Here is a 27,414-nt window from a genome sequence, read left to right on the forward strand (position 1 = left end):
AGTAGGTGGAGAGATGCAATTAGCTATTGTGTATTTTGTTACAGTTGTTCTTTAAGAATAATCTGATCTGACAGATTTACATTGTTGACAACGCAATGTGATTTAAGCAGACCCAGATACAAATTTTCCCCACCCTAATCAATAATGGTAAATCCTTTTGCTGAGATGAACAATCTCCGACTTAGTATATTCATGTTTCTTTTGCCGATTCCCTGTAATAAAATTGAACGTTTTGTCACCACTTTGAGAAACACTGCCAAACACCTTAAAACACATGTCACACGCCAGCAGCCCCTCATTTCCCTCCTCCGGGAGTTTCTACATCTGGAATCATAATCACGGATAAAAACCTTGACAAAATTGCATCTGAGTACATTCCTCTCCGCAGCCCTTACTTTCTCATAACATTTAATACAATATTAATACCTGCTACCGAAAGGCAGGAGGGAGGAAAGGGCTGCCAACCTCCACGTTTCCTGATGCATCATGTTCAAACCTGAAATTCACACTTCGTGTTTCATTTTAAGTTCAGTGCATTTAACAGGGCCCTAGAGAGAGGGCCCTGGTTAGTTCCCCCAACATGCTCAGCTGACGCTCTGGGAGGCAGTTTCGGAACTGTTCAGATCGCTGCAGGGAGAAGAGGAGGAGGAATTGGGCTCCTCCATGCCTGAGTCGGGCCAAGCCACTTATCTGTCCATAGACACTGGGGTTCTTCTTCGAAACAGCTAAGGCCCCACTAATTTGTATTGTCAATAGTGGTAACCAGCAGATTTTCTGTAAGGTGTGACCAAGGCAATGAGTTGATATCATCAAGAGGTGGCCATGCCTGAGCTGATTTGCTGACTGACTGCCTCTCACATAATATAAAACACTCTCCCCTTCACCTCCTCCCCCAGGCCTGGGAAGGGGGGTCCTTGTTGAAGATATGGGGCTTTTCTGCCATCCTTGTGACTCAGCTTCACCCCATCTCTTCTTGGAGAGGTCCACAACCCCACATTCCTGCGTGGTGGCAAGGCATCACCATTCCTCTGCTATACAAATGAGAGACAGAGGTTAGAGAGAAGGGGGAAATGCATGGCGCTTACCCCCCTGGGGGGTTCCTGGGGGCATGTGTGATACACTGGAAGTGGACTTTCAGATATTGGTGGCTTTGTTCAGTCCTTGCCATTCTCTAACCAGAATTAGGGTTGAGACAGACCACAGCAGTTCTAGAGAGCCCAACCAGGAGTGCTCCCTCCCTTTTAAAGATTTAAACCACCAGGTTTCTGAAATGAATAACCAGCACCTCCAGTAGCAGCCTCACTGTAGAGGGACACACCCCCATACACACACACACACACACACACACACACACACACACACAGAGTTCCCTAAGCAAGACCCACTTTGCAGCCGAGCAAGGAGTACAATTTGCTGAAGGGTGCGACCCTGAGAGCGGGAGACATTACACTTTACTCAGGGAACCGAGGCAGGCAACTGGCCCTGTGACTGCAGCCAACAGCTTTAAGAACACAGTTCTTCCTGCTGCAAGGCAGAGAAGAAACAGTTGTCTTTGCCTCTTTCTTCTTTGCAGTTATTATCCAAGAGGCTTTCCCCACCCCAGTCCACGGCACCATCCTCAGTGTTTCAGATAATCCATTGGCGGTGCCCAAAGGGGGTCCCCAGGCAGGCGGGTCTGGGGCCAAAGAGGGCGGCTCTCCCTGCGCGGAATCCTTCCCTGGTGGCTCCCAAATCAGGCGTTTTCTCTGCCTGCATTTCCCTCGGGGGAGACTCGAGAGGCTGCAAAAATCTGGGCGCCCGTTCGCTCGCTTGTCAAGAAGCAAACTGTCTTCACATTCTCCAAGAGCAACATCCCTGCCTAGGAAAAGGAAAGAAGAGGCAAAATAAATAAAACCAGTTAATGTTGTAGTTAACTTGCAAATCAAGTAAATCTGTTGGTGCCGTATTTGAGAAATAAACCATCAGAGCGTCACAGCAAACACACACTTCTGAACGTCTTCATTTTGATTTAATGGTATATCAGCGTCAACTATCGCTTCCTCTGCTGGTACACACGGCCTGATGCCGCGGGAGGAGGGTGCCCATGTTTATCACCGAGTGAGATGACTAATTACACCTTGTCAATCACCGGCTATGAAGACATAAAACCAGCGCGCACAATGAAGTAGTTGCCTGCAGCGTCAATTAGTTGGCGATTCGGCGGTTATTGCGTGGCCCTGCTTTGGCCGCCTCTAATAACGGGACGGAGCTCCGGGAACAGCGCACTGATCAATCACCCTCCTTCCGCGGCTGCCGGGCTCCCGCCCCCTCTTCCCCCGCCAGGCCCGGCCTCACTTTCTCTGGGCGGCATGTGCTTCCTCCCTCCGCGGCCCCGGCTCTGTGGCGCCGGCAGCCCCGGGAGCCCCGGGAAGTTTGCGCGCCCGCAGCTCCGCAGCCGGCAGCCGGGAGCCCCGCAGCCTTCGGGGAGCGCCGGGGCTGGTGGCCCCTTTGTTGGAAGAGGCGTGGAGGGAGCGCTTTTGTTCTGAGTTAGTCACGGTGGCCGGCTGGAGGCTGCTACCTCATTATGCGCCCGGTCTGTCTGTCTGCGAGGAAGCAGATGGTGGGGAGGTAGGCAGCGGCGAGAGTAGCCAGACCTGAATTCCGTTCACCTGTCACCTCCCACAAAAGGCAGGTTCAAGGGACCTAGGGAGTTTCTTCCCCTACCTGGGGGAGGGGCGTCGAGGGGCCGCTGTTTCCGGCGCCCCAGAAGGTTCCATATACCCGCGGTTGCCTGCGCCCCCCACCCCCTGCCATCCCCTCGGCTGCGGCTTCTCGCACCGCGTAAATGTCACTCACGTGTCAGGGTGTGTGTTTACAGCCTGTTCCTCTCCTTGTTTAGTCTCCGCGGACAGGGCTCAGCGGTTGTACCACGTCCCCCCGCCGCTGGGGGAGATTAGCAAAGTTACCGGCCTCTGAACCCGGGGGCGGGGAGGGGTCCCCAGATCCCGTGGCGGGAAATGGGTTTGAGCCTTTTGCAGACCGGAGCCCGTCCCAGCCTGCCACAGAGGGATAAATAGGCGGGCGCTCCCGGCGGGAATCCTGACTGCCAGGGAATTTGGGGTAGGTCAGCGATGGGTGTGGGCTGCTGGTCAGTGAGGTGTCGAAGAAAGCGTGCGCTTACAGATACGGGGGAAGTGCAGAGACGCAGGGTGTGTTTCCACGTTTCTTGGGAAGCCCGCGGCAAGAGTTACCGAGTGCTCCTCCCCCCGCCCCGCAGCTCCTAAGGCAGCCCCTCGAGTTCTCGAAAACGTATTGCAACCACCAGCCTGGGCGCAGAGCTGCACCAAGGACAAACACTCCAGCGTTGTTAACAATTTTTTTCCTACACGTTGGGCGACCTCCCAATGAACCCCACTGACTCCCAGATTAGATTTTCACTCCCTACTTTCTTTGAAAGAAAGTACCCCAGATGCGTCAGTTAGACATGCTTGTGTTTTAGGCATCCGTGTGGCTGGGCGCTGGCCGTGTGCAGGCGCCAGAGCACACGTCTGTGTGAACACTCGCACACGCGCACCTTTGGGATTATGGTCCTTTCCTTGCCTCGCCTTGGGGCATCTGTGCATGTGCAGCATGAACACACATACTTGTAACTTCAAGAGTTTTGCAAATATGCAAAACATGGCCTCAGAGAATCGTGTGGCCTCGGAGAATCTTTCGCAGGGATCTAGGTAGAGTTGCCTGAGTGTGCAACTGTACATATAACTGTGCAAGTTTCCAGTTTATAGATGCACCCTCCTGCCTGGCACTGTACACATACTGGAAGTGCACGCGCTAGCTCTACATTCCTGCTGGCCGTGTTTTTGCCAACAAAGATGAATGTGTGCATTTGCACACATGAGCATGACTGTGCTTGGACATTACAAGCACACGTATATTTATGTCTGAAACTTATATAAGATTTGTGTAAAGTATGATTTTGTGCTGCCTCAATTCTATGCCCTGTAAGATAAACTACACAGATCCTGGCTAGCCCCTTACCTCCTGTTGGCAATCAAGTCACTTCACACTAACCCGCCTCCAAAGCAGAGCCAGGAGATGGGACTCTATAACTGACTAGCTCATTCAGTTTTTCTCTACAATCACCTTTTATTTCCTAAATCCCGCTTCACCACACACCCGGGTATCGCTCCCAAGAGATTCTTGGTTGAGCCTGAAGTCTGGGGGTTGGGGTGGCAGTTGGGATTTAGGCGGCAGGCCAGGTTGGTGGAGAAGTGGTGCTGCCAGGAGGCAGGATGGATGCCCTTCAGTAACTGGGTCTGTGGCATGAGGCACCCAGCGGACAGAGAATGGGCCTGTGGTTTTTAAGAACCTCACTGATGCCTAATGTAGCTCGGAGTGGGAAAGTTTTTTAAAGGGGGGAGAGGGAAAAGGAAGTGATGAAAGAATTTGCTTAGTGCCTACTATGTTCCAGGCATTTTACAGCCGTGATCTCTTTCACTCATCACATCCAAGTGGAGAGGGCTTTCCTGTCCCTCACTTAAAGATCAGAAACAGGCTTAGGGAAGTTAAGTCACTTGCCTAAGGTTACACTGCAAGTAAATGGCAGAACTAGGATCCGAACCCATGCCTTTCCTAGTTCCTACAGCCATGCTCGCACCCACTCTTCCAGGCTGGAGAGAGACCGGGAAGAGCGAGGAGCTGCATACTGGACCATTAATTGGGCCCTAGCTCACTTGAAGAGAGGATAAGCTGGCTGGCCCCACTCCCCAGGAGCCACAGCTCCCACCGGTTCTTGCCTCTCTGGCTCAGCCGGGTCCGCAGGAGTTCTGCGCGGCAGTCCGCAGCCCGCGGCGCGGAGCCTGGGCCGAAGGCAGAACTCGGCGGGAAGCGGCCCAAGGCTCTCCCAGCTCTGCTCCAAGGCCTGCCTTCCCAGGCCTCCCCAGCCGGTGCCCGAGGGGCAGCTCCGGGCCGAGGGGAGACCAGAGTGAGACCTCCTCAAGCATCCTCTGGTGGCTGCGCCTTCATAGGATGGAGACGGCGGGGAAAGAGGGTTTAAATTTCCTTCCCGAAGCAATCGCAGGAAACTGTTTGTAGCTTAAAACTCTAAACCCCGCGCTCTCCCTCCTCCCTCCCGCCCCCGCCCTCCAGCCTCGCCCACCAGCTCCCACCATCTCGTCGCTCCTCTCCTCCTCTAGCTGCTCCCCTCCCTCTCGGGTCTCCCGCCTTCCCGGAGCACGCGCTGCCAGGGCCCGGGGTGCCGGGCGGCCAATGGCGCGGCAGCAGGACGTGATGTCAGGCGCGGCTGTAGAAAAGGCGCGGACGCTTGGCTGGCGCGGACTGCAGAGCCGGGGCTGGGCTCGGCGCGCTCTTGGAGAGCATTGCGCGCGGCTGGGCCCGCGGCCGGCGGCTCCTCCTCCCACTCTGCTCCTCCTCCTTTTTTCTCCTCCTCCACCTCCTCCTCCTCCACCTCCTCCACCTCCTCCTCCTCCTCCACCTCCTCCTCCTCCTCCCCCTCATCCCCCTCCTCCTCCTCCTCCTCCTCCTCCTCCTCCTCCTCCTCCTCCTCCTCCTCCTCCTCTTCCTCTTCCTCCTCTTCTTCAATTCTCCCGGTGTCTCTGCTCCGCTCGCCGGCTTCCGAGAAACCCGTACTTCAGTAGCCGACCCAGCGCCTAGGCGGGTTGCCTTGGGCTGGGGGCACATCCCGGGGAGGGGAGCGGTCCAGGCAGCTGGGCGGCCGCGGGCACCTAGTCGCTCCCGGGTGAGCCCTGACCGCAGCCGTCGCAGCCTCGGGCAGAGTTTGCGCTCCTGCTTTGCGCCGGGGGCGCCGAAGACGGGCGGGCGATGCCAGCGGCGTGAAAGCGCCCGCGGCGGGCGCTGACCTCTGCCCTGGTCTCTCGCCCCCTCCCGCACCCACCCCCCCACCCGCCCCGTGCCCTTGTGACCCTGGCTTTGGCGCCGCCGACCAGGCGCCCCGCGATGTAGCTGCCCCCGCTCCTCGGCGGGAGGCGTCCTGGCCCGCGGGCGCCCGGGGCCCGGAGCCCGGCCTGGGGGCACAGCCGAGCTCGGGCGGGGCCGGGGCCGCGGTGGCTATGCACCGGGCCCGTTAGCGCGGGGAGCGCCAGGCAGCTGAGGCGGGGGGCAAGCCCTCCCGCGGAGGAGCCGCGCCCCCGGCCCCGCCGGTCCCGCCGCGATGCTGTTCCACAGTCTGTCGGGCCCCGAGGTGCACGGGGTCATCGACGAGATGGACCGCAGGGCCAAGAGCGAGGCTCCCGCCATCAGCTCCGCCATCGACCGCGGCGACACGGAGACGGTAGGCGCACAGCTGCGGGGTCGGGGCCAAAAGCTGGGACGGGACCGGCTCGGTCTGCACCTCTGCTCTCCTAAGTTTGGGGGCAATTTGGGGAGCGTCCTTCGTGCCGCACGGGACTGGACGCTGGGGCTCCGCGGACAGGATGCAAGGCCCGTAGCTCCCGGCTCAGGGGAAACCCGGCTGCTGGCGGAGGAGGGAAACAAGGTTGAAACCGAAATTTCAGACGCTGAGGGTGGAAGAGAGCATTTCTCCCGAAGTGGGGGCGAAGTCCTACCCGCGGCCCGATGGCTCTCTTCTCACTTCAACGGGCTTTTTGGTCGCCAGCCCTGCGCTCTCCTCCACCACTCGGCTCTGGCTGCTGGCGGCGCCGCCTGCGGCGCGGGGAAGGCGAACAAACCGGCAGCACTGGGGCTCCAGCCGACTTGGGCCTCTCCCCGCCTCCTGGCAATCGGGGTTCCCGTCCCAGCGCAGTTTCAGGGGTCGAAGTCTTCTAGGCTAGGGCTTTTCGTTGTTCGCATCTTGGGCCTCCTGGCTGGCCCGACTTGGCTCGGTTAGGGCCGGGAGTTCAGGCTCTGGCCTGGCTCTTGTGGAAGGAGAGTCCGTTCGGATCTCCACACCTGGCTCCACCAGCCCAGCCCCAAATAGCCAGTTCCTTGCCTCAGACCTCCCTGGGGGCCCGATGAGCAGACGCTGCCCAAGCCGGGCCCAGAAGTGACCTTTAGAGGCCAAGGAGGTGGGGAGCACGAGCGAAGCTTCTCTGCTTGGAAAGCAAGAGCAGCAGCCCCAGTGCCTCTGCTTCTGAGCTCTTCTTCCCCAGTTAAACCCTCTCAGCCTGTCAGTTTGGTTAGGAGAGGATTTGGATTGGGCCTATCCTGCGCTCAGAGACTTTGAGGGTGCCCATGCACCCCACTCACCATCTCCCAGGACCCAAGAGGGCCCCAGACAATGTGGCAGAGGTAGTGGAGGGGCAGAGGTTGCCCCGCGATTTGCCCTGGCCTGAACCTTCGGCTTAAGGATCCAGAGATCACTGGGATTAGGGGCCAGGAGCTCCACCGAGTCTCTGGAGAGGAGTCTGTGTGGAGGGTGACTTTTAGGTCATCTTACCCCTTTTCCTGGGACCCAGCAGAGTGGGTCCTTTAAGAAACAGTTTGGGGGAAGCTTTTGGAGGGCTTGGCTGAAGTAGCCACTGCTGCCCCGAGTCCCCAAACACAGCATGAGCCTTTCTGGGAAAAGAGCAGAGGGGACAGGAAAGGGGAGAAGTAAGGAGGAAGATCTATCCAGGCCAGCAGCCGGTCCTGGGCCTGTGGCCGGCTTGGGCTGCATGGGCGGGCCTGGGTCCTGAGCCCCCTGGATATGGGCCTTTTGGGGTGCAGGAAGAGCACCGCACACCCTGGCAGGCACCCCACCCCCACCCCCGCGTTTAGGGCTAGCTGGAGCCTCGGAGGGAGCTGCAGGTGCCCGGTTCCCCGTGGCGTGGCAGCGGGGTCGCAGGCTGACGCAGGCGCTGCGGACTCGCGCCTCCCTCCCTCCGCAGACCATGCCGTCCATCAGCAGTGACCGCGCTGCGCTCTGCGCCGGCTGCGGGGGCAAGATCTCCGACCGCTACTACCTGCTGGCGGTGGACAAACAGTGGCACATGCGCTGCCTCAAGTGCTGCGAGTGCAAGCTCAACCTGGAGTCGGAGCTCACCTGTTTCAGCAAGGATGGAAGCATCTACTGCAAGGAAGACTACTACAGGTAGCCCCCACCTCGGGACCCACTGCCCTGGGCACCCAGGACCCCTCATCTCAGATGCAATCTTCTCTGGTTGCCTTCCCTCCAGTCCCAAGGGAGGGTTCCCTACCTAGGTCCTCCCTTCTCCAAGCCAGTACAAATTGGATGACATCCTTTTTAAACAGCAATTTGAGGGAAATCTTGGAAAGATCTGCAAAGTGTAGGGACCCAGAGAAAAGCAGAAAGTGTCCTCTTCTTAGCTTAGACCAAAAATAAGCTCGAGTTGGGGGTCCTTGCACCCTTCTCCCTTTGAAGTTTCTTGGGTCAACTAGAGGGAACAGAAAAAGGCCCCCCCCCCCACCGCCAAACCCAGGCAGTCTAGGCTGGTGTGGAACAAAGTTGGAGGGAGAGCTGGGGGATTGGATTGGGTGCATTTCCGGGTCTTTCCTGGAGATGGGAGTGAAAACTGGCCAGGACTGAAGAACGGGAATCACTAACAGACTCCAGGTTCCTTGGTTCTCCTCTCTGGGTTTAGGGTTAGGTCTGCTTATTCTCTCTCCCTCTTTCTTTCTTTCTTCCTCTCCCTTTCTCTCTGTCTGTCTGTCTGTCTCTCTCTCTCCGTCTCTGTGTTTCTTACAAATTACAAACATCTGTAGGATGCCCAGGCACTGCTGTGGAGGTTGAGGAAGGGGTAACTGGGAAATTCCCCTTACTCCCGAGCAAAGGCTTTCCTAGGGCTTGCTCAGACTCTGGGTAAAGTCTTTGTAGGCATGAAAATGTTTAAGGGAAACTATATTTCAGGATAGGACCAGACCTGGGCCAAAATCTAGTTCCATCTTCCCCCCATCCTCCAAGTTAAGACCTGGTTGCCAGTCTTGAGGAGTGGAGTTCCGCCAGTGGCAGCAATGGCACTTGGAGGAGGGATATGGGGGGGTACCCAACCGTGTGTCCCCACAGTCCCTCCCTCGATGGTCCCTACAGGCGGTTCTCTGTGCAGCGCTGCGCCCGCTGCCACCTAGGCATCTCGGCCTCGGAGATGGTGATGCGAGCTCGGGACTTGGTTTATCACCTCAACTGCTTCACGTGCACTACGTGTAACAAGATGCTGACCACGGGAGACCACTTCGGCATGAAGGACAGCCTGGTCTACTGCCGCTTGCACTTCGAGGCGCTGCTGCAGGGCGAGTACACCGCGCACTTCAACCACGCGGATGTGGCAGCCGCAGCGGCGGCAGCTGCCGCGGCCAAGAGCGCGGGGTTGGGTGCAGCCGGGGCCAACCCTCTGGGTCTTCCCTACTACAATGGCGTGGGCACGGTGCAGAAGGGGCGGCCGAGGAAGCGCAAGAGCCCCGGGCCCGGGGCGGACCTGGCGGCCTACAACGCTGGTGAGTGCGAGGCGCCCCGAGCGCCCCGACGGGTTGAGGGAAAGTGCACTGCGTCAGTGGCCAAGAGCCGAGTGAATTTCAGTGTCTTATACATGTATACTTATAGCACTCTGGGTACTCCAGCCTTTAGCTTCCCCAGGCCCACCGGACGACCTGGCAGAAGGGACATTAGCTCCCTGGGCTCCAGCCCTTGCGCTCTCGGCTGGAGCGGGAGGAGAGGGTGTATTAATGGTCCTGATGCTCTGGGTGCAGGACCATGTCGCTGAGAAATTTTTTAGAAACAGCTTTTTGGTTTGGGCCTTTTACCCACTTTGCTGTGCAGAAAGTGCAAGGATAGGGAAAACAAGGCAGAGCCGACACCAAACAGGCTCTAGGTTGGCGTGGCTGAGGGAGAGGATCTGGGGCGATGGATGAGCGAAGCAGAGTGGCGGGGGTCCCAAGAGAAAGCACTGGCTGTGGCCTCGGGCACCGAGCTTGGCCTGGCCTGCAGCCGGGGTCACGCGAAGTGTCCTGAGTGCGGCAGGCTAGGGAAACTTGGGCCCAGGAGCCTTTGAGAAAAAGTGGGTCGTAGTGTCCCACCCAGTCCTCCTGCTCTGCCAGGTCTCGGTTTCCCCCGGGGGCTCTTCCTCCAAGTTCCGGGTGACAGCGGGGCGCTGGGATGAGAGCCGCGACCCTCCAAAGTCGGCGCCCCGGGTTGGGACCCAGTAGGCCTGGCCTTGCGCCGGGGTAGGGTGAAGGACTTGTTTCGCATTTCCGGCATCTTTGAACCCCGGGTTGTTCCGGGAGAGGCTCTGCCCCCTCCCGCCCGGCAAATTGAACCATTAACATCTGCCCGAAGTCTGCAAGGCCGGGAAAGGTTTATGACTCCCTGGGCTCCTGAACTTGATAGAGTTTATTTGCAATTACTTTCTTTATTTCGTCTGCGACAGAATTGGATTCGGAGACTTTGTTTTCTTTCTCCTTTTCCCCTTAGTCCAATGCACAAGTGGAAACAAAACAAAACAAAAACCCTGAACTGTGCGGAGGGCTGTGGTGGGGAAGAAGTCAGGATTATTTTGATTTTTAAAAATCTGAGCTGGCTCGGGGCGGGGAGGGGGGCGGGGGGTGGGATGGGAGGTGGGTGGGGATCCCCTGTTCGCTCCAGCGAAGTTGCTTGTTGGGTGATCGTGGGGCATGTGTGTCTTGGTGTGCGGAGCTGGAAGGAAAATACAGCCCCCAGTCTGGTAAATGGTGAGGGGGCTGCGGCCAGGTCTGTGAGGCGGATTTAATATTTGTTGAAGGCTCTACCAGAGATGCGGCTCTCCAAAACTTCCATCCCTCGTCACCCACCACCCTGAATAGACCACACGGAGTCCAGATCAGGTCCCCCAAAACAAAGCCGGTCTATTTATCAAGTGGGGTCGGCCTCCAGTAGGAACAGCAGGCGGGCTGGGCCACAGGGCGCGTGGTGGTTGGGAGCGGGATTATGTTTTCCCGGGCAGACAGGTTCGCAACCGGGTTTGCAACTGAAAGGTAGGAGGTACCGAGGTGTATTTGTGCTTTTTGCTGCTCCGCCGCCCTGCCTGGCGAGGCCGCGCCGCACCGAGCAAGATGTGGCTGGAGGCTGAGTTTCAGAGGAGCTGGCACCTCTACGAGACTTCCCCACGCATGCCATCTCGTCATTTTCTCTTTGGTCCCTCTCTTCCTTTTTTTTTCCTTTCGGCTCTCTAGGCGCCACTTTCTCTCTCTGCGTGCGTCTCCCGTTTCTCTGTTCCTGTCTCTTTCTCTCCCGACGCTCACGTCTCTGGCCTTGGCCCGGGCTTAACCGCGCACTGCGTGCCGCCGGTGGCTTTGCGGCTCGCTTACTCGGGGCTCCCGGGACTAGGTTGGGAAAAGGGGGAGCCTCCCTCGCCGCTCCAGCCCGGCCAGGCCTCCCCCGGTCTGGCTGCTGTCCCCCTCCCTCCCCTCCCGGCGCTGGCAGGAGAGAAATGGCCGCAGTGTGGGCCGCGGGGCCGCTGGGACTGGAAAGAGGGCCCCGTGGAGGGTGAGATTTCGGAGGTGTGTCCGGGCAAGTGTGTGTGTGTGCGTGTGTCCGTGATTCTGACTGTGAGGACTCGAGCTTGTTTGTGTGTGTCCCGCACCCAGGGGCCCAGACACATGGACCCCCTGCAAAGCCCATCGCTGTGGGGGACAGTCTGGTGGAGGAGCGGCGGCACCTAACTACAGCGCGGTGAGCTCGGGCAGAGTGGCGAGGGGGCGCCGTCGGTGCGCCCGGCCCTTCGCTCAGGGAAGGGCATTCAGAGCGGCGGGGCCGCAGGGTCGGAAGTCCTTCCGGGGCGATGGCCGCGGCGGTCCTTCTCTGGCTGCCCCTCTGGTCCGAGAGCGCAGCCCAGGTCCCAGAGGCGGAACTGAAACCTACCCCACCCCAGAGCGTGGCTACCCGCCGGCCGGGGTCGCGGACAAGGCTGCCGGAGCCCGTGAGGGGCCCGGGCCGCACGCTTTGCGCCCGGGCTTGCGCGCCGCGGCCACGGAGTCCCGCGCGGACCGGCCGGATGCCCGGGCCTCCCCCAGCCCCAGCTTTCTGTGTGTGTGTGTGCCTGGCGGCGTAATTACTGATTTGATTCCAATCCATTATTTAGACAATTGAACCTACAATCTAGTCTTTAGTAAAATGAGGCGAAGTCAGATTTGATTACAGGTTCAGTCCCAGCGACAAGAGCTCGAAACCCGATGGGTTAATAACAGATCACGAGTAAATTATTCATGATTTTACGAGCTCTTTAGCTCCATTGAATCGGCCTAATTGAGAGGAAAAAAAAAAAGGAGAGAGAAAGCTTGGTCCTCCCCCTCCCCTCATCCCCTTGCTCCTCCCTGGACCCAATTCTGGGGAACCACGATCCTTCTGGGGAGCTGGGGGCGAGAGTGCGGGGCCTGGGGCACCGACCAAATCTGGGCTCAACAGCCTCTTTGCCCCCAGCGCAGCCCCCTGCCCCAACCGCTGGCCGGCCTCGGCCTCCCTGCCTTGGGCCGACTCCTTTTCTGCCCTCCTCTCCTTTTCTCCCTTTCCCCTTTTCACCACTCCCCAGCCTGTAACAGCTTCGAAAAAGCCACCCCGCAGGGACCCAGTCTCCCTGAGACCTGGGATTCAGTTCCTTGGCCTGGACCCTCCACCACACAACATCCCTACTATTTCCGGGCCTTGCTGTCCCCTCAGGCTCTCTCTGTGTCTCTCCTGGTTTCTTTCTGTCTTTGTAGCTGTCTCTCTCTGGTTCTCTCCATATCCACTGCTTTCTTTTCCTCTGCTCTTCTCTCTTTTTTCCTGGCTCTGTCCATTTTCCCTCCCTACCATCTCTCCTTTTCTCTCCATTCTCTCTGTCTTTCTACATCTGTCCCTTTCTTTCCTTTCTCTGCCCTTTCTTTCTCCCTCCCCCAACCACCTCCCCCCATCTAGGCCTCACTCAGGGCACGTCCCTTGGGTTCGTGGGGCGCCAGGGTCCCCATGGAGCTCATTAACAGCAGCAAGGCCCAGGCAGGGGCTGGGCGGAGGAATGGGCCCAGAGATCCCCTGTGGGGAGGCCTGCCCCCCCCCTCCCGTGGAGCTGGGGACTAGGGGCAAGAAGAGGGTTGCTCCCCACAGTGGGGGCAGGGCAGTTTCCATGGATCCCATTTGGAGTCATTCTGTGATCCCCTTTAAATTGCTGGATCCTCGTTCTTCACCCTGAGCACTCTCAGTGGGAGTAGCCTGGCTGGAGGACTTGGGTGCCTGGGTGCCTATGGGAGGAGCCCTTAGGAGGTGTAGCCACTTGCTGACAACTCCTAGGTTAGGGACAAGACCAGCATCTTGTGAAATTTTTCTGCAAGGGACCACTCCTCACTTGGACAGGGGAGGAGTAGGTCACCAGGAGAGCAGGAGTACTTCTGAGGTAGTATTGCCAGATAAAATGCAGGACTCCCAGTTAAATCTGAATTTTGGGTAAACGACAAGTAAATTTTTTTACTGTAAGTGTATCCCATACAACATTTGAATTTTAAATAAACAATGAATAATTTTTTAGTATGAGTGTATACCATGCAATATTTGAATTTTAGGCAAACAACAAAGCAGTTTTCAGTATAGGTATGTCCCATGCAATATTTGAGACATCATACTAAAAAATTTTTTATTGTTTATCTGAAATTCAAATTTAACTGGACAATCTGTATTTTTATTTGCTAAATCTGCAGCTCTATTATGGGCATGTGATGAGACAGGAGATATATTCCCAGTTGCCCACTTTAGGGGGAATGAATTAATCTCTTATGAGGCATTCCCCAAAGTAAGACCTTATGTGTGGAATGGCTCAGGATGTATTGAGGGGATCTTGGAGAGGGGTCCTGCGTGTCCCCATCAGCCACCAGGTTGCTAAGCAACTTTCTGAGGCCCAAGTTTTCCATCCCTGTCCCCCACCCCAGTGCCTTCTAGGCATTGACAGGCCCAGCTGGGCCCCTTCTGGATGGGGACGGGCTCCCCAAAGAGTCATGCTTCATCTTTGCCTGCCTTTATGGTGTAGGGGAAAGAAACAGCAAGGAGGCAAGCACTGCAGTGTTGAATCTAGGCTCAGCCATAACCAATGGTGTGGCTTTATTTTCCTTAGCATTAGTTTCCTCATCTCTAAAATGGGGTGAGTAGCAGTAGCCACCCCTTGGAGCAGTAGTGAAGCCCCCCTCCCCCCATGTATGTAGAGCCAAAGGCATACCCTGGGTGTGGCATACATGTTAATATTTTCCTCCAGCTTCCTTCCCTTTTGGTTAGAACTCTGCCACTCCATGAGATTTCCAAAGATAGCTTAACCTCCCTGCCTCGTTCACCTCATTTGTCAAACTGGGAAACAACTGCCTCATAGGGCAGTGGTGAGGATTAAGCTACAAAATACAATTTCCAACCTTCGACCCAGTGCCTGTGGCCCAGGGCTAAGGGATCGTGCAGTACCTTTGGTTGTAGGAACTGATGAGGGAGAACTGAAAGTGAGTGGAGAGTATGGAAAGTGAGTTGAAGCCTGTGACTTCCAGGTGCCTGCCCCAGACACTGTGTGGGGGGAAGGGGCAGGGGAGACTGGAGACTGCATTCCTCCTTAGGGAGTGCAGGGAGAAACGGGGAGATCATGGGCCTGCGTCTGCAGTCAAGTGACTTCCCTTTCGGAGCCTCAGTTTCAATATCTGTAAAAAGGGGGAAATAATGCTTGGCTCAAAGGGTTGTTTTGAGGATGAAAATGTGCACGTAAAGCCCTTTAGCACATCTTGTGGAGTTGAATGTCATTGACAAGTTGTAGCTGTTGTTATTATTACTATTATCATTGTAACATGATGGCTCAGAATGGTTTTTGGATTCTCCTAGAGCTGGGTTTGAATCCAGCATTTCCTAGCTGAATGACCCTGGGTAGATGGCTCTCTCAACCTCAAACTCCCCTATAAGTCTATAAAATGGGATAATACCTCCACCTCACCGGGGTGCAGCACCCACCGTGTGGTTCTGAGGCTAGAAACATTTGGCGAAGCGTGGGGTGGGTGTGGACTTGGCAGTGTTGTGGGGGTCCGGACCAGAAGGTTCACCTGCTGCCTCTGCGTTCCTTCCCCAGCCCTGAGCTGCAACGAGAACGATGCGGAGCACCTGGACCGCGACCAGCCGTACCCGAGCAGCCAGAAGACGAAGCGCATGCGCACCTCCTTCAAGCACCACCAGCTTCGGACCATGAAGTCTTACTTTGCCATTAACCACAACCCCGACGCCAAGGACTTGAAGCAGCTTGCGCAAAAGACGGGCCTCACCAAGCGGGTCCTCCAGGTCAGCCAGGCCGGGGCTAGGGGTGGGGGCATCTGTGGCGTCAGGACCTGGGGTGGAATCCCACAGTGGCCGTGGGCCTTGGAAGGACCTTCCGCTCTACGTCCGCCTATCTCTTTATCTTTCTCTGTTCTCTTTCTCCATCTCTTCAGTCTATCTCTAGCTGTATTTCAATCTTTTTTTTTTCCATTCTAACTTTGTCTTCTCTCCTTCAAGTTTTGTCCCTCAGTGTTTCTGTTTTGTGTCTGTGTGTCCCTCTGTCTTCTTTGTCTACACACTCAGTCTCTTTTCTTTCTTGTAAGCAATTCTTAGTTGCTATTTATTACCCAAGTGACACTCAAATATGCTCATGTTGTAAAAGGTTCAAGCATTTCAGTTAAACCAGAGCTTCCCCCCACATCCCCACCGGCAACCTTGGCCCCTTAAACCAGGATGCCCGTCCAAGGCACCTGCTGTTAGCCATTTGCTCTTTCTGCTTCTTGTTCCTCACTTACTCTCTCTAGTTTCTCTCTCTCTCCCTCTCTCTCTCTCTTTCCTGTCTCTCTCTAGATTTACCTTCTGTTTCTTTGTTGCTTCTCAGACTCTCCCAGAAGCAAGGTTTGTAAGGGAGAGGGATTAGGGCAGATCCCCTGGGTGGAAGTAGATGGGTGCCTCTGAAAACAAGCAGCATTGCACTTGTATGTGAGGGTGCTTTCTTGATAGAGAGGATCCAGAGCTTTCACCAGATACCCTAAGGGTCTGTCCACCACCCCCAAAATGTTAAGAACCCCATTTGGGGATACAGGTATCCCAGCTGCCTGTATGACCCAAACTTGTGGCAGAGCCTTGGGTCACCACTTTTTAAATCTTCAGCTCCTCCTCTTACTCGTTTCATGGTCCTGGGCAAGTCACCCAACTCCTCTGAGCCTCAGTTTCCTTGTATGTGAAATGGGCACAAGAAATTACACTGAAGGCTTATTGGAGGAGCAATTGAGATAATGTAAGTGCCCATCACAGTAGCTGACAACCGCTCAGTGGATGGTAGCTAGGATAACATTAACTAGAATAATCAGTTAACTGATATTAACTAGTATAAACAATTATTTTGGTGGCTGGACTTCAGTTTCCATATCTGTACAATGATAAGGTGGGAGAATATCTCCCTTTATAGCTAGTTTAACCAATTTATTCCTCAGAACGTGTGACTGTAGGGATAACAATGCACATTTTTGGGTAAGAAAATCGAGAGATGAAGTGAGTTGACTATGGTCCCACAGCAGGAGGAGTGGTGCTGGACTCTGAGGGCAGGCCAGTCCGACCGACCCCCTAGCCCTAAGTCTTTGAGGACTGAGGGCCCGGGGGTGGGTGACGACACCGAGTGGGTGAGGGTGATGGTGACGACACCGAAGGCTGTGAAGCCACCCTAAGCTTTCTTGCGAGTCTGTTAGAACTTTTAAGAAAGCATTTTGGAGGTGACGTTGGTGGCGGGATGGGACTGTGACGCGGGCGAGGGTCCGCAGATCTCCGGGAAGCCTGGATTCCAGGCGCCCAGGCCCCCGGCTGCCAGCCAGGTGCACCGCGACGGGTCTGGCGCAGCTTGGTCTCGCGCGGTCTCAGTGACGTAGCGGAGGGAGCTGAGGACCCGCCAATGAGACGCCGATGCGCCTCTCTGGGCCCGCCCCCCGCCCTGGAGCTCCCCGCAGGCCCCGCCCCTCCTGTTTGGGATCCGTTTTGCCCAAGGTCCCTCTGACCAGGGCTCTAGAAGAGGCGGCCCCTTGGGGTCTCAGATCCCGCTGGTCCGTTTTCCTCCGACTTTTCCTTTTGGGGATTAGGTCGGGCGACTCTTCTTGGCGCCCCCTCTGTTCCTCAGCCCTGGGCGAATTTGGACGCAGGATCTGTGGTTGCTGCCTTTTCTCTGGTTAGTAGTCCTTCCTCTCTCTAGATGCCCTTATGGTGAGTTGGTGGGGGAAAAGGGATCCGTGAAAAAAGCCCTAAGAGCAGGCAGGGGCAGGAACAGGGACTTGAAGTCAGGCAGAGCCGGGTTCCGTTCTGCCCGTCTACTCGCTGGCAGTGTGTCTTGCACAAATTAGTTACCCTCTCTGAGCCATAGCTTTCTCATCTGTCAAATGGGCACCATTAAGGCACATACCTCGCCAATTATCCAGATTAAGTGAAATAAAGAGTAAATGTCCATGGTTGGGTCTGAATCTGGAGTGGGGAGCTGATCTCTGCTGGCCTTGGTAAGGCAGGAAGCTTGATTTAGGAACACATTGGATTTCCAGCATAGTTATCTCTCATTCTTTCATCTGACCAAATAGCTATTGGCACCAGGCCCTGGGGACACAGAGGTGAATGAACCACAGTCCTGGCCCTGAAGAAGTTCACCTATTAGGTGTCGAGACAGACCCACAATCAGTTTCCCCATAGTGTGATCAGTCGGGAGGGAGTTTCTATGGGAGACCAGGGGAGGGACCAATTACCTACCCTGTATGTGAGGAAGGGTTCATCTGTGTGACCTGGGTCTAGACTTGCTCTTCCTCCCCTAGAATCCTGAGCCAGGGCTGTTCACACCTGCATGCCCTCTCCACCATGGGGACTCAGAAAAGCCAGGGCATGGGACTAGTTGAGAGAGAGAATCACTGATAGAAGCACTAATCAATAAATGTTTGAGCGCTCTACTATGTGTCTACTATGTGTTGAAAGACTCATGAAGTACACTTGCTCATTGAGTCCTCACTATCAGGCATCATGATCCCTTCTCCTCCACTGTACAGATGAGAGAACATTGAGGCCCAAATGATTTCCACTTGCCCCAAGTCACACTTTGCTGCTAGGTAGCAGAGCTGGATCCACATCCAGGCGCGTCTGATCAGTGGGCATTGCCCTTTCTCCTCTAAGCCAACCCAGCAGTGACAGCCTCTGAGTGTGAGTATCGTTTATGGCCTGTACGTTGTTGGGGTGAGGGCAGTCATACCCACAGGACACATCAGACCCCTGTTCTCCCTCCTCCCAGACCTCCCAATCTCCTGCACAAATGCTTAGTATTCCCTAACAGCACAGCAGCTCGTGACTATGCAGCAGTTTGCAAAGCCTTGTCTTTCCAGCCACTCGTCTTCCTTACCTTAATATTTTCCTGCCCATTTTACAGATGAGAAGCTTAAGAACTAGTGAGGTGAAGTGATTTACTTGAGGACACAGGAGCCAGGCATTGACAGGGTGGGGCTCTCTCCCAGGTGTTCTGACTACTGATGGGCCAGCTGGGGGAGATGGGATGGGGGCAGTTTGGGGCGAGGCAGCTGGTGGTGTGGCTTTGGAAGGTAACATATAGATTAAAGTCCTTTCTGACATAACAACAATGTGATTTGGGCACTTTAACTTCTCCTCTCAGAGCCCAATTCCTTGTCTTTGAAGTGGAGATAATAATAGCTTGTACCTTGAGGATTCCTGAGGATTGAGACAATGAATGGGAAGGCTCCAGCATGGTGCCTGCTGGTACAAAGTAGACAAAGTAGGTGCCCATGAAATGGCTTCTCATCACTGGCTACACAAGCTTAATTGTGCTAGGCCTTGGGTGCCCCCTGCAGGTTGTGGTCCACCTCGACCCTGTGGAGAGAGCCTGCAGGGCAGGGCAGGTTGAGGTTGAGGCTGTGTTCCCAGAAGTGGATGATGTAGGGCGTGTGTGTGTGTGTGTGTGTGTGTGTGTGTGTGTGTGTGTGTGTCTGTGTCTGTGTGTGTGTGTGTGTGTGTGTGTGTGTGTAGGGATTCTAGGCTGTTACTGAATCTGTAATGCATAAGCATCAACATGGCAGGCCCGGGATGCAGTATCCCTGCTGGAATTTGGAGCTGATACAAGGTCCAGACTCAGCCCTCCCACTTACTCTCTGAATGGTTATGAGTGAGTGACTTAACCTCTCTAAGCTTCAGCTATAAAATGAGGATGATAACAGTGCTTCACTAGGTGGTTGCAAGGAGTAAATAAGATGACATAAAGTGTAATTTATAAAGTATATATGAGGGACTCAAAAATATTAACTTCATACACATTCACCTAGTAAGGCTCAGTCTACCATCCCCTTCTGCACACATTTAAAAATTTTAATTATCTTCATTTTGCAGATGAGGAAACTGAGGTTCAGAGAGGCTAAAACCCTTGCACTGAGTCTCACAGCTAATAAGTGATGGGAGGGGCCAAGCCCAGATTGGTTTGATTCCACAGCTCTTTCCAATATGGCACAGTGTAGGGATTGTGATTCTCAGCACCCCCTCCCCTTGGATGTAGCTGCCGAATGCAGCAGGACAGATGGGGGACAAGGGGAGGAGTGAGTCATAGATGCCATGTCTTGGTAGGAAAGCAGGAATTCTGTTGTAAAGCCCTAGGGGTGTAAAAAGTGCTCAGAATTGTCACCAGCAGCAGCAGCATGACAATCACAGTACTCACTTGTCGCCAGTGGGCAAGGTGACCGGGAGACAGAATGGCTCCTTGGACCGAAGTCCATTAAGACATTAAGCTTTACCAGTTCTTGGAGAGCATTGCTCAGCACATCCATGCGCCTCTGCATTGCCTCTCTTCCTTCCTGGGGAAGGATTAGGAAGGCAGAATATTAAGGTGCCCTAGGCTGGGGAAGGGGCTGGTGAGCTGATGGATTTGGATGGGTGAACGTCTCCTTAGGGGTTCCCAGTGTGACTTTGAAGGAAAATACATTTTAACAACCAGCAGTTTAAAAGCATTCTTCAGATGACCAGTTAGTCATCATTAACCTATGTGAGAACTCAAGAACTGAGGACACTAGCTTTCCTCCATTCGCTCACTTCAGCAAATACACTGACCTGCCGTGTTCTGGGGGGGGCATGAGGTACTGAGGATTCAGTGATGACCCTGGCAATGAACAGGCGCGCGGCTGGAATGTACAGTCCACAGGGGAGACAATGTCCAGCAAGGTACTGTATAAATAATTAAAATGGTGATAAGATTGACCTCTATATTTTTCTGTATATTTGAAATATCTCATAGTAAAAATATCTTTAAATGATTCCAGGGCCAAATAAGTTTGGGAAATGCCAAAGATTGACTGCATCCTTCTCTTAGAGATCAGAGCACACTGGCATTAATACAGGCATTGAGAAATCTTGAAGAGATTCAACTTTGTCTAGTCCAACATTTCCCAAGTGTATTTGGCCACAGAACCCTTATTTAATTCTTGACAAAAATAAAATAGAAGAAGTGCTAGGGTGGAAAAATATAGGGGTGCAACGAGAGCATAAACACGGGGACCTGACCTGGGGAGGGAGGTGGTCAGGAGTGGCTTCCCTGAGGAGGTGAGGTTTAAACTAGGACTTCAGTTCATTGAGCCTCAGCTTCCCCACCTGTAAAATGGGGAGAGTGAGCATTGTTCTGCATGTCATTTGCACAGGGCTGTACAGAGTGTTTGATCTAGTCACGGATGGTTGAAGTTGGACGGAATTTCATAGGTGATTTGGCCCAAATCTCTCCGTTTAGAAGAGAGGAAACTGAAGCCCAGAGAGGTGGAGTGACTTGTTCAAGGCCCCAGAGCAAAGTAGTTGTAGCCCTGGAACTGGACCTAAGGGGTCCTGATATCCAGTCCACTGCTCATTATTTTTTATTCTTTAAAGAAAACTTTCTTTAAAGTTTATAAAATAATAGAACCACCATACAGGCAGGTTAGAAAACTAGGGGCGAAAGTTACCCATATGAAGACACAGGAAACCAGTAATCCAGGTGTGCAGTTTGGAAGTTAAGTAGTGGGTAGGGGCGTGGGCCCAGCTTGCTGGGATGCACATCTCATCTCTGCGTCTTTGGCTGGGCTCTGGGCCTCAGTCTCCTCACCTGATGATAATATCAGTGCTGACCTTGTAAGGCACTAACAGGAGTTCATATGTGTAAAATCCTTAGAACTTTGCTTAGACGTTGCCTTCTGAGTGAATAATATTCGTCGTTATTATTTGCCTTATGAAGTTGCAATACCAGAGGATGTCATTTTGTTATCCTTTTTTTTCTCACATAACATTCGTCACAAGACATTTCCTCTGCGACTGCGTGGAGTGGCTGTGTGGTGACTTCCACTTGTCCCATCTGGTCAGATGCTTTGGTTGCAGCCATTGGTTTTGATGTCATAAAAAGAAGCCGCCAGTGGACATTTTTGGTCTTGAAGCGTTGGTATTTTGGCTGGTTTCCTTAGTGGCCCTGGAGGGGATCTGTGGGGCAGAGTGGGTTTCCCACTGACCCTCCTGGTCTCCTTGATGAAAGAATCCTGGGGAAGGGGATTTGCGAGGCAAAGCTCAGCCTTCAGGGCCAGGGGGTGTCTGAGGAGGAGCCATGTAACCATGTGGGCTTCCTCCTCCACCCAGGACCTACTGGGGATCCCCTGGGCACCTGACTGAGGCACTCCCTGGAGATGAAGAGAGAGGGCTGTCAGTTCAAGAAGATGGGTGGGTAGAGCAGATCATCTTCCTTGTTGCGGCTGCCAGAGAATCGCAGCCTGTCAGCACTCCAAGAGGCCATAGAGATCATATGGTGTGGTCCAACTCCCTTGTTGTACAGGTGGGGAAACTGAGGCAGACCCAGAGGTAAGGGACTAGCAGGGGTCACTTGATTGGTCAGTGGCAGAACCAGAGCTGGAAGCTACAGCCTGTGCTCTTTCCACTACATCGTAGTTGCTTCTGAGTTTATTCACTCATTCATTCATTCATTCATTCACTGACTCACTCCGGATCATGTGGTAGGGAAAGCATGGACTCTTTATGGCAGATAATCCTGGATCTTACTCTCAGTTTGGCCTCTGTGTGACCTTGGGCAAGTGACTTTGCCTCTCCAAGCCTCTCTGGTTTTAAATCTATAAAGTGGGGATAATGATAGTACCTCCCTACTTGGCCTATCATGGAGATAACCTGTGAGCGTGCATGTTAGAGGATGGCTGGGTGCCCGGCATGAAGAGGTCTGTAAATGTTATCTGTTAGTATTACTATTAACTGAATGCATGTGACTGATTCTTAATCTTTGCCAGTCCCTCTGCCATAGCCCCAGGGATATAAAGATGACTTAGACAAGGTCCCTGTCCCAACAACCTCTTGGGAGGGGATTTTTTTTGAAATACCCAGGAGAATTCTGGTGAAGCCTGGCTTAAGGTGAGAAACAAACTCCACACAAACCCCCGCAGCAGCTGGCTTTTAGTTGAGTTGTTGACTTTCATCCACCAGATTCCCAGCGCCTCAGATTCGGTAAAGCAGAGAAGGCAGTTGTGGAAGATGGTGTCATTGTTTACAAACCTCTGTTAGGGGCAACGCCAGAGAAATAGCAAACAGCCGGCAACTAACTGTTCCCGCCCTTCCCAAGGGCTTGGAGCCCCGGACCGATGGGCGATGCACTGCCCCCGGGGCTTCCCGCTCCTGCTACCACTTGGAGAGTCAGGCCCACGGGACGCTCACAGGGCCACACATGCTCAGGACAGGACGGTGGCAAGAGTGTCACAGCTCCAGGCTTCCTCATCCCCAATCTGCAGTGTTACTTTGGGGAAGTTGCCTCTTCTCTCTGAGGGTGTCTGGGGGCTTTCTCCATCATTTTCTCCATCGGTCATTCTCTGGGCAGACGGACACAGAGTCCCACCTCTGTAGATTTCTGCAGGCCGGGCAGGGAAGGAGCCCCCATCACAAGAAGTGCCTATCGAGGCTGGTCTTAGAAGCACTGTACTTATTTGCAAGCCCCCAGAAGAGGTGATGGGCTTGCTTTGGGCAAAGGCCAGGGAAAATGTGCTCTCTTCCTGGAAAGATCCAGTGGGAGAGAGCTTTGTTTCCCGACTTCACAGGGTCTGCATCTCCCTCCTTACTCCAGGATTCTAAAGGCTGTGCTTTTTAATTGAGCCCAAGTTGTATCAGGCCACCAAAAAGAGGGTTTGAGGCCACAGGCCCCTGGAGCTGGGGTGGTCCCCAGGGGAGGGTGGGGCCGAGGGCTGGCCCTTCCGATCCCTGTCTGAGACACTGGGAAGACAGGAGATGCAGGTGCACCTGGAAGGACGCAGCTGGACACCCTAGAATCTGTTCAGTTCTCCAAGGCCCTCTGTTTTACCGGGAGGTTTCCGGCGAGTGTTTTCTTCACGCAAAGGGAAGGGAAGGGGCCCTGTCCTTTGGGCTTTTTTCTCTGGGAGATATAACCTCCCACCCCATCCCCCAACCCTCGTCCCCCCAGATTTTCTTGGCTTCTCCCAAAGTACTTTGAGGACCTTGGGGTACAGCGGGATCTCTCTGTGCAGTTCCATGGGTGGGCATACTGGCTGGGGGGTGCTGTGTAGATAAGTATCGATGCTTCGTGTGTACAGGCTTGTGTGCAGTGGTGTGGGTGCGAATGTGTGCATGTGTCGGTGCTCAAGGGAAAATGAAAGCAAACCCTTATTCTCTCTCTTGGGCATTCTTTTCACACAGAGCTCAGTAACTGGGCCCCCCACCCCACCTCCCTCGTAAAGGATACTGGGACATGGCAGGTCGGGAGAGGGAATCTTTCATCGGGCAGCTCTTCCCATTCTGTCCACTCCGCCCTGAGACCTGAAACCCAGTGGTCCAGGATGCTGGCGGCTTCTCCAGCAGATAGCGGCAGGGATTAGGAGCTGCGTCTTTTTCTTCCTCATAGTAACTCTTTATTGACTGATTCCTGTGTGTTCTTTACATCGTTCTGGTATTTCCCAGACTTGCCATGAAGAACTTGAAAAATGGTACCCACAAGAATTTGTGGGATCTCTTGCCGGCTTAAAGGCGACTGCCAAAAAAACGAACCTCTCAACCATGGTGAAAAATGATCGAGATTTGGTTTGTGTGAACCTCCCAGAACAGAATAGAAATGCTATGTGAGCCACATATGTAATTTTACATTGAAAACTTTCCAGTAGCCACATTAAAAAAGCAAAAAGAAACCTGTAAAATTAATTTTAAGGATATATCCTGTTTGGCCCAATATGTCCAATATATTGTCATTTCAACGTGTAATCAAAATAAAAATTACCATCGAGATATTCTGCTTCCTTCAAATCTGATGTGGTTCTCACCTATAGACCAGCCGTCTTGGGGCTAGCCACATTTCAAGTGCTGGGTGGCCACATGTGGCTAGTGGCTACAGTATTTGAGAAACTTCTAACAGAAGGGGAAACCCAGTAACAGGCAATTCGAGGAAAGGACATTTTTATTGTATTAACAATAAAAATACAAAACAAAATATTGCCAGCCCAACTTTTTAATACACAGCTCCCCGCCCCCCCCCCCCCCCCCGATTCCGGCAGAACACCGATTGGCATCTCTGAGTTAAACACTCCGGAGGCATGCTCTGCCCTTCTTCTCCTCGTCCTGCCCGCCTTCCTCTGACCAGCCCTTCCCTCTCCCCGACGCAGGTCTGGTTTCAGAACGCCCGGGCCAAGTTCAGGCGCAACCTTTTACGGCAGGAAAACACTGGTGTGGACAAGTCGACGGAGGCGGCGCTGCAGACAGGGACGCCGTCGGGACCGGCCTCAGAGCTGTCCAACGCCTCGCTCAGCCCCTCCAGCACGCCCACCACCCTCACAGACTTGACTAGCCCCACCCTGCCGACTGTGACGTCCGTCTTAACTTCTGTGCCTGGCAACCTGGAGGGCCACGAGCCTCACAGCCCCTCGCAAACGACTCTTACCAACCTTTTCTAATGATTCTTGGCCCCCCGCCCCTGCCCCACAATTTCTTTAAAAAAGAAATTATCTTTAGTTGAATTCCAAGTGTATTTTAAAATAGAGGCTTTGAGCAACTAACTAACCACATTTTAGGATCTCGCCTGGAAAATGAGGAAGAAAATAACTACGCCCCTTGCAGACACAGCGGTGTGGACTGGAATTACTTGGAAGATCTACCTGCAACACAACATTTGTGTCACTGTACAGTTTTGTGGACTGAGCGAGGAAAAACAACAAATAATTTAAGTTGGCTAGAGCTTCTGTATTTTCAAAGACTGCCACGTGCCTTAGGAATACTGTTTTATCTCCATACTTTGGATGACTTGTTCATTTTTCTCTCCCTCTTTTTCTCTCTGTATATTTATGACCAGAGCAAAAATGTAAAAAAAAAAAAAAAAAAAAAAGTTTGTTACTTTGAATAGTCCTAAAAAAGAAAAAAAAAAAAGGAAAAAAATCAAACCCCCTCCAACAGTCGCTTTGTTGTTTTAGAATTTTAAGGTGGAAGTCTGTTCAAATATCAGAATTTGTAAAATCTAACCAGTAATAAAACCACTTACTGAAACTAGCTGGTACCACTGCTGTTTAGAGGTGTGCCAGATTCACGGGACTTAAGCGTCTTACTGAAGCCCAGGGATCAATTCCAAGGTCTTCCCCTATTTATAATATTTATTTATAATAATTTGTAATATTTGCAGGGACCCTCTTTTGTGCCAGACTTCGGGCTGCTTGTTGGGATCCAGAGATGAAGTGGACACAGTCCCTGCCCTTAAGGAATTTAGAGTGGAGGCAGAGACAGACAAGAGATCATCTTAGCACGTGTGCTATGTGCTAAGTGGGGAGCGTGTAAGCAAAATACCATTCATTCATGCATGTGTTCTTTCAAATACTAAATAAGCACACCCTGCTGGATCCTTTGACAAAGCTCAAAGGTCATTACACCTGCCTCTTCTCTTCTCTGGGCTGGAAGGGTATGTCAGGCAATGAGGGAGGCCTTTCCCCATGAGGAGTGAACGCTGTCACCAAAGGGCAGCATAAGCTCGAGTTTTCCTAATATAAGACACAAAATTTCAAAATCTTCCAAGAGGGCAAAACCAAATGAATTTGGTTCCTTTACTAAAGCTTCAGGTAACCTCAGAAACCCAGAGAAAAGATGCATCCAGAGAGGATGGAGGTTGAGAGCCAGGCAGAATGAGGTTGGAATCTCTACTGTTGAGCAGTGTGAGCTGAAGGAAGTCATTTCACCTCTCCAGGCCCCAGTTTCCTCAGCTGGAAGGTGACAGTCATGACCTTTATATGACAGTTGTAATGAGGGTGAAGTGAGGTGTGTTGAGGGGCCCAGCGGAGGGCCTGGCATGTAGGAGCTCAGTATATTTTATGGAATGACAAGTGACAGGTCAGGACCTTGCAGGTGGAGAGCAGGAATGTGTGTATCCAGGCACTGCCTGTCATTGCTGGATGCATCAAGCAGGTGTGACGTCTGTCCACTGAGCATCTTATGCCCCTCGTTTCTTGCCCTGAGCCCTACTGCAGAGTACTCTGTTACCAGCTTGATCGAATGCCAGCCGTCGTCTAGCAAAATGCCCCACAGTGCCCACCAATTTGAAAACCCAGAGGGAAGATCATAGCTGCTTTGAGGAGAACACAGCCAGGCAAGATTGGGCAGGGCAGCAATCCAGCCCAGGACTGTGGTCCCTCTCCCTTCCTCCTCCTGCCATCATGATTGGGACCATGTGGGGAAAGGGAGTAGGGCAGGAATGGGTTGAAAGTATGTAAAGCCTGAAGCGACTCACTTTCTGAAATGTTAAACACACACACACACACACACACACACAAAGCACTATTGTTTCTATTGCAATTTAATGCCTGGCAAATAGTAGGAGCTCAATAAATTTTTTGTAAACTTTTATATTGATGTATAATGTGCATAAAGGGCACATTTCTGAAATGAACAGCTTGATTGCTGTTTTCCAAATGAACACACCCATGTAACCACCACCCAGATCAAGATACAGGACATTTACAGCACTCCGAAGTCTCCCTTGGGCCCCCTCCCTGTCAACCCCTCCCAAGGTAGCTCCTATTCTGACTTGTAGCACCATGGATTAGTTTTATCTGGTTTTGATTGATACATTTTTGCTGAATGAAGTCAGGATTGCCCAAGATTAACCACCTTGCCTGGGGTCAGGCAGCTAGTGGTGGAGGAGCCAGGGTTTGAACCAGGTCTGTCTCCAGATGCCAAGCTCTCAGCCTCAAGCAGACACATTCGTAGTCACACATCCAAGCATGTGGGTTAAGAGCCTCAACTTTTCTATCTGTCAAATAGGGTAACAGAATCTACACCTCCTTGATGACTAGGTAAGAGAATGCAAGCAGAGGGCCTGGCCCGTGGACAGCCACACAGATACAGCCCGACTCCAGGTACTCCCAGGGACCCACAGACACAGGCACACTCTTGAGGCTCTAATGGATGGATAGACCCACAGGCTAATATGCTCACACTCAGACAGCCCCACACAAAGACGCACGTGCACAAATCTAGCAGATAGACAT

General features: G+C 53.3%; 1 protein-coding gene across 1 annotated transcript; it reads left to right on the forward strand.

The window, feature by feature from the left end:
• The first annotated feature begins 5,530 nt into the window (after positions 1-5,530).
• On the forward strand, positions 5,531-27,414 carry LHX2 (LIM homeobox 2). The gene is made up of 5 exons (XM_022578770.3): positions 5,531-6,289; positions 7,824-8,026; positions 8,984-9,387; positions 14,982-15,187; positions 24,553-27,414. Exons 1-5 carry the CDS (start codon positions 6,170-6,172, stop codon positions 24,838-24,840), a joined length of 1,221 nt encoding a protein of 406 aa, XP_022434478.1. The 5' UTR covers positions 5,531-6,169; the 3' UTR covers positions 24,841-27,414.

This window comes from Delphinapterus leucas, chromosome 6 (genome assembly GCF_059928025.1).
Source record: "Delphinapterus leucas isolate spDelLeu-1000000601 "Yukka" chromosome 6, BTC_Dleu_Yukka2, whole genome shotgun sequence".
In the NCBI taxonomy this organism is placed as follows: Eukaryota; Metazoa; Chordata; class Mammalia; order Artiodactyla; family Monodontidae; genus Delphinapterus; species Delphinapterus leucas.